The sequence below is a fragment of the Hesperophylax consimilis genome, chromosome 17 (assembly GCF_061612785.1).
Source record: "Hesperophylax consimilis isolate HC1 chromosome 17, BYU_Hcon_1.0, whole genome shotgun sequence".
Lineage (NCBI taxonomy): Eukaryota > Metazoa > Arthropoda > Insecta > Trichoptera > Limnephilidae > Hesperophylax > Hesperophylax consimilis.
This window is the reverse complement of record NC_142852.1, coordinates 21,140,728-21,153,666: the sequence shown is the minus strand read 5'-3', so window position 1 is coordinate 21,153,666 and position 12,939 is coordinate 21,140,728. Positions and strand designations below refer to the sequence as shown.

General features: G+C 33.0%; 2 protein-coding genes across 3 annotated transcripts in view; both read right to left on the bottom strand.

Annotated features, from left to right (window-relative positions):
* The window catches only part of Zpr1 (zinc finger protein Zpr1), a 127,439-nt gene that overhangs the window by 98,291 nt on the left and 16,209 nt on the right, over nucleotides 1-12,939 (bottom strand). For both annotated transcript variants that reach the window (XM_089641593.1, XM_089641592.1), the window contains exon 5: nucleotides 2,331-2,493. In XM_089641593.1, the coding sequence (XP_089497719.1) occupies nucleotides 2,331-2,493 (163 nt within the window). The remainder of the gene's footprint in view (nucleotides 1-2,330; nucleotides 2,494-12,939) is intronic.
* LOC149416209 (uncharacterized) lies at nucleotides 6,147-7,484 on the bottom strand. Its single transcript, XM_089641641.1, has one exon. The coding sequence runs from the start codon at nucleotides 7,482-7,484 to the stop codon at nucleotides 6,147-6,149; it is 1,338 nt and encodes a 445-aa protein (XP_089497767.1).

Here is a 12,939-nt window from a genome sequence, read left to right as displayed (position 1 = left end):
TCGTAAATTATTATTTGCTAATCCCAATATTATTTGCTAATGCTAATAATTAAGTGAAATTTTAAACAATGCAATAATAGGATTATTGCATTGTTAATTTCACTTAATGTCGTTGGTATTTCCAACTGATGACTCAGGGGTTTATTTCCCTGAATAATTAAGTATTTTGGGGTCTAATTATTATGCATTTCATTACATCCGATAATTTAAACAATTTTTATGTTGAATTGGGGTAAGTTTTATGGCTAAGGGAAGGAGTGGAAGGTGAGGAAGTACCTGGATATTCAGATCTGGTCACCAAATACGGCTAGTCATTTCAAGCAACGTTTAAATTCTAAACCTGGATATTCAGATCTGGTCACCAAATACGGCTAGTCATTTCAAGCAACGTTTAAATTCTGAACCTGGATATTCAGATCTGGTCACCAAATACGGCTAGTCATTTCAAGTAACGTTTAAATTCTAAACCTGGATATTCAGATCTGGTCACCAAATACGGCTAGTCATTTCAAGCAACGTTTAAATTCTGAACCTGGATATTCAGATCTGGTCACCAAATACGGCTAGTCATTTCAAGCAACGTTTAAATTCTAAACCTGGATATTCAGATCTGGTCACCAAATACGGCTAGTCATTTCAAGCAACGTTTAAATTCTGAACCTGGATATTCAGATCTGGTCACCAAATACGGCTAGTCATTTCAAGCAACGTTTAAATTCTAAACCTGGATATTCAGATCTGGTCACCAAATACGGCTAGTCATTTCAAGCAACGTTTAAATTCTGAACCTGGATATTCAGATCTGGTCACCAAATACGGCTAGTCATTTCAAGCAACGTTTAAATTCTGAATTAATTAATCAATTACGAAAAAGCGTGGGGTTAAGAATATTTTTTTTAAATTATAGTTGTAATTTATTGTCGATTTTTTAAAAAAATTGCGATATTTTAAATAAAATTTAATAATTATTGTTTAAATAAATTAGCAATCTGGCAGCATTCATTTGCAGGTGGTCAATCCAATGCAGTCATGACGTTTGTGTGAGTGCTTTCCTTTGTCTCAGTGTGTTGCGCAGCAGTTTTATATGAACCGTTTTTTGATTCATCGGGATTGTTTTTAAAACTATACATTCTTTGTACCTTCAAATTAGTGGAAATAAACTTAAGTGTGTCAAGCTGCTCGTTATATTCCGGTAATTCTGGAAGGCTTTTAACATAAGCAATAATATTCATAAATCACATTCCGCGAAGTTGTAAATAACTAAATTTATTAAAAAATATACGTTGTAGGATAGCCTAGCAAGTAACATTTTGACAGAGCACTTACGGTGATTTAAAAAACAACGGCGCTGTTCAAATAATCCAATTATTATTATTGATAAGTACCTAAGTGAGGAAAATTGTTTTTAAAAGTGCTCAGAATTATTGGACTTCGATTATAAATTCAGGAAATCTACTAATTAGTTTCTTAGTTTCAAAATTAGACTATTTAATACGTGAAACGCGTAAGAGGTGAAACCAAAGCATTCCAGAGGTGAAACAATTTAGATACAAAAATAAAACTGATGTGTACAATACAAGAAGACAATCAGTGATTCGCATACGAAAAATGTGAATAATCATTATTGTTAAATAAAATATTTCTTTTCTGGTACTGGATTATGTAATACGGGCTTCGTTCGCAGCAACACGCGAGAGTTGCGATGTTGCTTTCAAATTTTGACAAAGGATAAAACAGTGGTGACATGTGGTGAAAATATGTTTAATTAATTTTTTATTAAAAAAAAACGTTACCGGACAGCAAAGTGCACATAACATTTTTTACTCCAAATGTGCTAAGGAATAGCTGGTTAAAGTTTGTCGGGTTAGTGCCGATACACCCTGTATATTGAAGAAATATAATTAAAAACTATTAGTCACCTCAAAATATTAACCGTCAAAACTAAAATATTTTTAGTAAATTATTTAGAAACGCAATAAATTATGAACGAACAAGATGACAGATTCAATTGGCTTAGATAATGCACTTCTACGTTCCATAGATATTCTTGAATACAGACGCGTAGCGTTATTCATTATCGATACTCTGTTTTTTAAATCATGGCAATCCGTATACTAGTGATGGAAATAAATCGATTTTTGTAAAATCTCGCGAGTTTACGTGAAAAGACGTTCTAATGTCTTGACCGCTATTATCATATTTACGTCTTTTGACGTTCTAATGTTCTGAGTGGTTAACATTTAAACATAAAACTAATTTTTATCATGATTTATTTTTGTGGAAATGTACAATGCGTAAATATAAATGTACAATATTAGACTTGTACAGACCTGTCATCTTCATATTGGTGTCACAGGGAGCACTGCAGTCGGGGCAGTTGGTTCGGAACGACATGACTTCTCCCTTTTCCATCTCCTGCAGCGTGTGGTGCTCCGGGTTAGCGGGCAGCAGCAGGGACCCGGTATCCGTATCCTCAGGAGCATCGTCTCGCACCTGAATATCCACAAATAAATACTTAACCGGTCAGTATCAATACTGGATGCTGTAGAAATGAGATCTCTCAGGAGTACGCGTGGTAAAACCGTGATGAGTAATATTAATAATTAGACGCTTAGATGATTTGAGCATTTAGGGCAGATGAATAAAGAAAGGTGTGATAAGAGATTATATGAAGTGAATTTGAATGATAGAAAAAATTGGGGTTGCTCGATGAAGACATGGCACATTCAAGTGAATCAAACTCCTACAACACCTATAACACCTACATTCGAACTGTGCGTGCACGCTAAAAATCGCTCTTCATAAATAATCAATATTTATAGTTAATTTACCGAAATAATCCAAAAATATTGGTGAATATATGAGTCGTGTAATTTCTATACCCGCTATATCAACTTTCATTGATTTGGAGAAAACCGCAAAAAACTGTCACATCTCTAGCGTACATAAGTAATTGCATTACAATTTTTTATATAATGAATTGGAGTAATAACATTTAGAAAAGCATTTATTTTTCTATATATGTCTAGCAATAATAGGCCACTTGCAAGGATTTTCTAATGACTTGGAAAAAAATGAGTGGATAGATTTCTCTACTAAGATTACGAAAATGTTACTCAAAAAATTTTGAAATGTATAGTTTTTTTTAAATAAAATAAATAAATCTGTTATTTTTGGCTTGTGACGTCACCACTTGAAAATGTTCCGTCTCCAATATTATTGAATTAATTTTTGTAAAATTCCACACTGATTATTTTTTTTATATGGCAACACCTTGATTTCCGGCGACTTGTGAATTTGAATATTGACACTTGTTTGGGGTTTGGCTGTTTGTATTGTAGTCCGCTAACTTTGTTGAGAAATTAAGCATATATTATTTGGAAATGATTGAAGTAGGTTTTGTTCAGGGTCAGTCTGACAATTTGCCGAACATAGATTCATTTATGATGGCTACTTTTCTAAGTAATAATATGAATTTCATTGGAAGCGAAATTAGAAATGTCAAAACAAAAAGGTTAGTATTTTTTCTGTATCTTCTAATATACGAATATTATGTTATATATTTTGACAACATTTAATATGTACTTATATATTATGTTTCCATCAATTATTATTATTAAGACAATTGTTAACATTCAGTTATATGCAACTGTCTTTTGTTTTCAACGTGTTATTATTATATATTTTAAAGGTCTGCACGTGAAAGTTATGGTGATAATGCTATCGGGTATGTGCAGGTAAAAAGAGAAGGTCCTATCTGCACAGTGAAAGCAAAAATAACCCCCGAGCACCGTGTCCGCCAAAAAGCATACTCTGTTGTACTTTTGTGTGATGAGATGGAAGATGAAATACAAGTCTTAGAATGTCAAGACTGTGCAGCTTCTAGAGGTTAGTTGAACTGTATGTCGCTATATTGTAAAATATGTTTCTCTCCTCTAACCTCTACACTCTTCTACCCTATGGAGATGTGGGGAAGAGCAAACTCTTGTGTGATGTAACAAACACAGAATCATTGCGAGGGTCTCTGCCAGCTACCTGTTGACAAATAATTTATATTTGGAACATTTTGCTTTCAGGTGGCTGTAAACATGCACTGGCATTTCTAACATGGCTCCATAGGAGAAGTGAAGAACCAGCGTCGACATCTGTCGACTGTTATTGGAGAAAATCAAAGTTATCGTGTGTCGGAACCTCCCAAAAGTTCATTCTGGCATCCCAAGTTGGCAAGAACGCAGTAAAAAGCGTGGAAAAAGGTAATGGAGATTTCCTGGCAGCAGTACTCCAAAGGAGTCTTAAGGAGGGGCTTCGATGCCAACTGACTCAACTTTACATGGATCCGAAGCCCACTGACTGTTTGTCCATGCACAGGATGATTTCTGCTTTTAAGAAAACACGAAACCTGCACAATACAAGTGCTACAGATTTCATCAATTTTATTACATGTGATCTAAATATTCCTCCAAATATCTTCGAGGAAGTTTTTTCATTAACAAGAAAGCAGGCTAACTGCCCGTTATGGTACGAAATGCGATATGGCAGAATTACTGCATCCAAACTATACGAGGCAGCTAACTGCAAAACATTGGATGGAACATTGACTGAAGTCATCTTAGGGGCAGCCAAGATTCCAGACACAAAGGCTATGCAACGAGGTCGGCTTTTAGAACCTTTGGTGTTAAAGGTACTAGCAAACCAACTGGGACACAAATATAAAGAATGTGGTTTCAAAATCAGTTGCAAATTACCAATTATCGGTGGCTCCCCGGATGCAGTCACTGATGATTATATTGTTGAGGTCAAGTGTCCAGTCAAACATAGTACAATGAAAAATTACTTTTTTGAGGGTGTTGTTGCCAGAAAGTATTATGCACAAATGCAAATACAAATGTTTGTACTGAACAAATTCAAGGGAGTGTTTTGTGTTGCTGAACCCAACTTTGAATCATCTGGCAAAATAAATGTTTTCCACATCGATTACGATGAAGAATTCTGTGTCGAAGCTATTAATAAAGCCATGCTGTTTTGGTCCAGAGCTATATTTCCTGTACTTAAAAAAAATGTATAGGTATACATTATTTGAAATAAATCATGTATTTACTGCACTACACTCGCTTCTTTATTCATAATAATACATGATTATATTGATTATGTACAATAGCATCATATTATTTTCATCCCATCCACCATAGTATAATATGTATTTGTATAAAGTGACAGAAAAACAAAAACAAAAAGTTTACATAAGACATATTTTTACATTTATACCTAGTATTTATTTGATAATACGTACACATGTTATTGTATTATCGCATAGATTTTTTTTGTATTTATTATTGGAAGTAAGAAAATGATTACAAAGTGGAAATTCTAACACAAATAGAAATGTATTAAAAAGTGGAACATGATCACTTTGCTACAACACAACTGTATTTATATAAACTTGATGTAAAAGTAAGGCGTAATGAATGAATAGCAATCAATCCACTCTCAGTAAAATATTGGAAGCATTATTATAGTCAGTACTTGCACTGACTGGTAACGCTGGCCGCTAGATGGCGCTAGTGTAGCATGTTGCATTTCTTCGGGACAATACAAACAAACCTAATGGCGGGCTTTAATATTCTTTTTACGTGTGAGCATAAGAACAGTAAGGTCGTATGTAGGTTACTAAATATTTTATTTTCGACTTATATAATTTATTAACGTAAAATAAAGAAAACATTTCAAATAACATGCATTAAAAAAAACCAACCCACAGAAGTCACGGGGCTAGGAGGCGCTAGTATAGCATAATCAGAATGTATGGTAAATGTAAGAAGTTGAAGGTGTTATACATAAATTATTCTACAGTATTTGATATTATCCCTTTTGGTGGCTTCATTGCCTATAAACTCTAAGTAAAAGCTCCAACATATGTTTTTATAAAAAACACATACTGGCGCTATAATTACATAATATTATACACTTTAGACTTATTCTATATACATTACATGAAGGATAAACAAAATTACACTGGTACATATTATGAATATTTATATTCAAGTTAAAGTTTATATGATAATGAAGCGCACATAACATTTTAAACTAAACATTAGCGTAGAGCACAAAACACTAAAAGACTAATAATATTAATAAGACTAATATGATCAAATTATTGGTTTTTGTAGATTTATGAGTCCACATGCAATCATAACAATATGGTCAACTTGTTGAGTCAAATGGAAGTCTATACAAGAATGTGGCTTTAGAATATTATACTCTCTGAGCCGGCTTATTACACGTTCAACGTGTATACGCAGGGCTGCTATTTGCTTGGATAACTTCACCTCTCTTTTAGTGCTATTTACACCTGTAACAACACTTGGTGGACGCACAAGTTGACAATGTTTGCCTTCTAAAATAGTAGCTAGTTGCTTAAAACCTCTATCTGCCATTACCGACATGCCTTCAGACAAGTTGTCCAAGAAGCCGCACTTTTCCACAATCATCATATCTGTAGTACGTCCACCAAAGCCCTTTGAAATGAAGTTAATAAAGCCATCGGGAGTGATTGATATTAGGTACTTGAGTGTATTGCATTTTTTATATTCTGACCAAGTTAGTGCCTGCTGCAGTGGATTTGATGGCTTCTCTATCTGAATTTCAAAACAGTCTATGATTGATACGACATGTTTGTATCTTGCTCTGAATGGAATTGGTAGTAAGGCTTCTATTGCTTCTGACTTAGGCCAAAATACCAGTTCTGCAAGATGACGAGATAACTTCGGTAAACTTTGCTTAAAGATTCTTGAAGCTTGAGCCTCAGAAAGGCCAAATTCATCACCTAAAATGCTGAAACTAGAGTTTAATTTAATTTTTTTTAAAACGATTAAAACATTTAAAATGTTTATATTTTCAAGGAGTGCTAGGGTTTTAACAATCCAATAAAAATCTTTAAGGATTCCTAAATACAGCTTTGGTTTGTTTTCAATATGCTGCAGAGTTAATTTCAATGACAGACTTTTGAAATCACTATTTGAACTACTATCAACGTACGAATCTGACGTAGCTTGTTGGGAGTATTCTGAACCAGATGCCGATTCCGAGGCAGAACTGTCTGGCTGAAGAGTGACATGCTTTAGTTGTACATTCTTGGTATTTTTATTATGCTTCACAGGAGAAGTACTTACGTCACGAGTAGTTAAACACTCGATTGGACCCCTACTGTGTTCTTTTCCTGTATTTGTCAATTTACTTTTGAATTTCTTTTTCAAATTGCATTGAATGGCTTTCGAATCAGTTGCGTTCTCAACTATCAACATGTGAAAGTTTTCTTCGGAGCTTGATGTATCTTGTGGTCCATCCACATGTTGTTGAAGTATTTGGAGTCCAGAGCATTGAGGCTTCTCGAGAGGAAACGACACTTCCAGTTCAACGTAGTCTTGAGGTTGATTGATGATCTGTTGTGGCACAGACTCATCCACATCAGACAGGCAAGGAGACATTGGCTCGAGACTTGCAACAAACACTTCACCGCCTTTAGATGAGCTTGGATGCTGATCCACCACATTGAGTAGATCTCGCCCATCAGCTCCAATTTGACATTCAAATTTATGAGGAATGGTTCCTTTTTTTAAAAGCACCCTTTTACTTAGATGTTGGGGCCATTTCCGAGCATCCACGCTTAACTGAAAATAAAAATACAACTTATCAAGAGACATTGTATTTATTCAATACAAACTTAACAATGCAAATATAATAAGTATCTTCATTTGAGAATAGCCTGCAAAAGTGTAACAATATTGTAATGTGTGTAGGCTTGTTGTCACTAGGTAATAGACCCACCTACTCAACCTACTGTACTGTACAGCAAACTATTCGTGAAGCATGCAACAAAGAAAAATATGTATTTTTTAAATATTGTGTTCAAACAATAATATTGTAAAAAATATACTTACATTAAAATGATCTTCACAGACATATCGTACGGTTTTATTTGACAGTTCACCCAATTGACTGGACCTATGAATTGCAATACACCATTGTTTTCTAATTGCTGAAATTCGCGGTACAACGAAAAATCTTTTTTCCTTAGTAGTCGCCGAAGTATTTGGGCACAAAGGAACCATACAATATTTATAATTATTTTTACGATCTCGGATCCTACGGTTACTACACGAATCCATGTTTAATTAAATAACAAAACAGTAACAAAACGCAGCGTTAGAATTGGAAGTACTTCGTTTTGACATGACAGATATTATTCAGAAGTGACAGATGTTATGATGTGAAAATCGTACAGATTATCCTTCCGTGGCGGCTGTCTTAGAAGTATAATGGTGATGGTCCTGATTTTAACAAAATCAAATTTAATAATATATTATTATGAGTTTATGAGTACAAGAATAATTTAAATCGCAACATTTGGATAGTATCAAACAAGAGGTACAATATCAAGTTATATGTTATATAACTAGAATGTGCAGCTGTTAAAAATAGTCTCATTGCAAAAACAAAAACCAACCTTGGTACATATAGAATATATAGGTACTTCGACCAACTAAATATATTTTATGAGAACCTTCTTTATACTTGTTTATATATTTCATATTGTTGATAAACCTTCCCCTTTAATTCATTTAATTTTATGTACATTAGGTTTTATTGTAAAATATTTGGATTAAGTGACTGAACATTATAATCGTATATATTCATCAATCCTATAATATTGTGTATAAGTATATTTATATTATATGTCATCTCATTTAATATGGCAGACTGAGATTGCAATATCCTCCCAGTACTGCTGGAATAAAACTTTAAATAAATTAATAAGGATTAATGATCAATAAGAAGGTTCAAGGAAAAAAATATTTATGAGATGTAATATTTTTGGTATGCCTCGTTATTCTCCTCTGCCATTCGTGTGAAATGCGTCGTTTTTTTTTTAAATGTTTTTGGGCTATGTAATTATTTTGTTTTCGCACCCATAAATTATGTTCCGTCTTTCCGGTTTATGAAAAAATGGTCCGATTTTTCGGATTAAAATTTTCAAAAAATCGCCATGGTTTCAAAAATACGATTAAAAAAAAAAAAAAAATACAGAATGTCTTAGAATATTTGCCTAAACCGGAAAATAAAATAAAAAAATGGGATGCAAGAGGCCTATTAAGTAATTTCGATAAATAAAATGGATAAAGCGGATTTTGATAATCACTTCGTGATATAGAGGCTTTTGAAAGTCAACTGAGCCGACATGGCGGGATTTTGACACACGAGCGTGGCGTCAGAGCGGCGGCCATATTGTATTTTGGCAAAATAACTGTTTGTGATTGGTTGAGTCCGATATAGCGCGTTTTGATAGTAACTTTCTGTATGATATAGCGGATTTGGTTTCTCACTCGCAGTTTTAACATGGTTTTTGGTTGTGATAAGGAGGGTTTTGAAACTCAACTTTAGGCTCCTCTTGTTGCTCGCAAAAATGTGAACAAGATGTCATACTCAGATCATTTTGACAAAAAATCGGATATAGCGGGGATAGAAATTATAGGATTCATATAACTGTGGAACAGTGGTGAACTTTTTATTGCTTACTCATATTTAAATGTCCTCAGATCAATATCTTAAAGTGATTTTAAATCTGTGTAGTGCTTCAGTGAAAGTGATGTCGCATTTAAGCGCAAACAGAATATTGTACTGTCAGGCTGATTTTATTTATTTATTTATTTGTTAAGACATACACAGTACAATAAGATACAGTTAGATGATTTTTAGTTATTACTTAATTGTAGTACCTATTACGTATGTCCATAAAATATCATTACAAAATTTGGCCTGAGATTGTTATAAAAGGAAGGAAGTGTGTGGATAGATAATAATAAATGAATTGAAAACAGGAATTATAATAAGCTCACGAATTGTAATTGACTGTTAATACATAGAAGTTTTGAAAAATGATGTGAAAATATTTTTGAAATATGTCATGCTAAGAAATTTAATAACTTAGTTTTGTATGTTAGAAAGGAATCATGAAAGATGTCTAAATGTAGTAATTTTTCGTAATGGGTGTATGTTGTGATTGCGCGAGTAATTACTGAGTTGTTTGCTGCATTGGTATTGTTGGCTTCAATATGAAATAGTGTAGTGTGCCTGGTACGCCTCGTTGGAACATTTAAACCAATGACGGATAGCAATTCGGGACTATCTATTTTATTATTTAGCAGATTATGTAGAAACAACAGGTCCGACAATGTGCGTCTTTTTTGTAATGTTAACATATTATTTGTAGTTTTGTTGTATTTCTTGAGTAAATGTTTCGAAAATGTATTCTGTATACTTTCTACTAAATCTATGTATTCCATATTGTGGAAGCATACTCCAGTGGACTTCTGACCAATGAACAAAACAAAATTTTCAGAGTCTTAGCACTTTTGAAAACTTTGCATATTCTAAATAAGAAACCTAGCATTCTGTAGGATTTTGAAATAATGTGTTCAATGTGCTTGTCAAAAATTAATTTGCTATCTAAGTAAACACCTAGATCTTTACACGTAGACATAGGTTGTAAAGGTTTGTTATTCAAGTTGTATGGATAGATGATTTTGTTTTTATTTCTAGTAAATGTAATCGAGTGACACTTAGATATGTTTAAGGACAATAAATTTGATTCACAATTTACGCACAAATTATCAAGATCGCTTTGAAATTCCATACAATCGGGTAAAAACTGTATAGCTTTATAAATTTTCATGTCATCCGCGTATAAAACAAAGTAACTATTTTTAAAGCATACGTAAATGTCATTTATGTAAATATTAAATAAGAGTGGTCCAAGATGCGACCCCTGTTTGATATCACATATTAGTACCAATATTGTTACGGTTGTTGATAAATAGGCCTTGGCCTAAAGAATAGCATCTTTAGCGTCGCTCACTATTGTCGCGGAGGAGCTGAGTTCGCTCCTCGGTAAAAGTAACTTTTTTTTTTAAATAAAAAAAAACTATAATAATATAAGTGTAACGCCATCTAGTGAATTTCATCAAATACATTAAAATGAGCAAACAAATAAAAACCACCAAAAAAGCACCATCTGGCGACTCTGATGATGACTACAACACAAATAAAATATTAAAAAAGTTGGAAGATTTATCGGAATAATTGATGAAATCTTTTAGAGAACAAATTAAAAATGAACTAAGAGACCTTAAAAAATCTGTAGAATTCTGTTGCAATAAAATTGATGAATATGAAGAAAATAATAAAAAGAAAGATACACTGATCAAACAACTGCAATCAGAAAACAATGAAATAAAACAGTAAATAAACAAACTGGAACAAATTCACAAACAAAATAACATTGAGATATGTACAAGGAGTTTCAGTTAAAGAAAATGAAAACTTATCAGAAATAGTCAATAATATAATGGAAACCATCAAATGTGAAACGGATCATCAAAAATAACAAATATTTATCGTATCAAAAACAGAAACCCTTTAACCTCTCAGACAAAGACTTTTATTTATTATGTGTTCCTTTGAGAACTGTCAGAACGTGATAATTTTTGTGTTATTTACGAGTTTTACTAAAAGCTTCATAACTCACATTTTGGGAAACGTAGCCTCATTCTAAAAAATGTTTTGGAAAGATTATGAAATCCACTATCGCATTGTGTTGTTATACGTAAATATTTGCGTTTCTAAATACACATTTTATGAAAACGTCAAAAATATGTAAAAATCGCTTACCATTATTTCAAAGCCTTGAAAAATGTACCTTTTTCTGAGTATCATAAAGAAATAACACTTTATATATTGAAGAAATATATTTAAAAACTACAATTAGTCACCTCAAAATATTAACCGTCCAAACTAAAATATTTTTAATAAATTATTTAGAAACGCAATAAATTATGAACGAACAAGATGACAGATTCAATCGGCTTAGATAATGCACCTCTACGTTCCATAGATATTCTTGAATACAGCGAATTCTTGAATAGCGTTATTCATTATCGATACTCTGTTTTTTAAATCATGGCAATCCGTATACTAGTGATGGAAATAAATCAATTTTTGTAAAATCTTGCGTGTTTACGTGAAAAGACGTTCTAATGTCTTGACCGCTATTATCATATTTACGACTTTTGACGTTCTAATGTTCTGAGTGGTTAAACAAATATCCAGCCTTAATTGTATCATTCCAAAACAAAGAAACTAAAAAGAAAATCATCGACCAAAAAAGAAAATATGGTGTCTTTTACACAAAAAATATAAATTTTCCAGAAGATAACAAAATTTACATAAACGAACAATTAACAAAACTAAATAAACACCTCCTGTTCCTGGCGAAATCCTCAAGACTCGGCTACAAATTCATCTGGGCAAAATTGGGAAAAATAAAGGAATTAAAAAATATATATATTTGAGCCAGGCCATTTCAAGAGTCAGAATAAGAGAAGGATGTGTAAGAGACGATGTATGAATGTGAATGAGGCAAGGAGTGCGTGCCAAGACGCAGTTGTTTGGCGGTCCGCCCTCTCTGCCTCCCCCTGCAGAGAAACGGCGTGATAGTTAGTTAGTTTATTTTTTGTAAGACCATCATTCAGCATTGAAACGTGGCTTGAAAAATGGCTTTAGCCACAGACATAGGAATTAATAGACGAGAAGATAATGGCGAGGGGTAAAATCAACTGTTGAAGAACGAAGGGAGTGAAGCTGACTGTGATTCGTCAATAAATCAATCTGACAGTAAATAGGCATCTCGCATTATAATATCACCATTTACTTCTTAAAAGTAAAATCTGCTTTTGAATGAATAGACATTTTTACATGGGAGCGCAAATTACTCGCCACGTTATGAACAAATTTGCGAAGTCCAAATTCGGCAAAAAATTTCTTCTATTTTCAGAGTCGAATATTTCGTTTAAGTATTTAGTTAAGACACTTTTATAAATGTTCATA

Coding starts and splice junctions, on each gene's coding strand:
- LOC149416209 (XM_089641641.1), bottom strand. CDS start 7,484: ATGTCTCCTTGCCTGTCTGATGTGGATGAGTCTGTGCCACAACAGATC.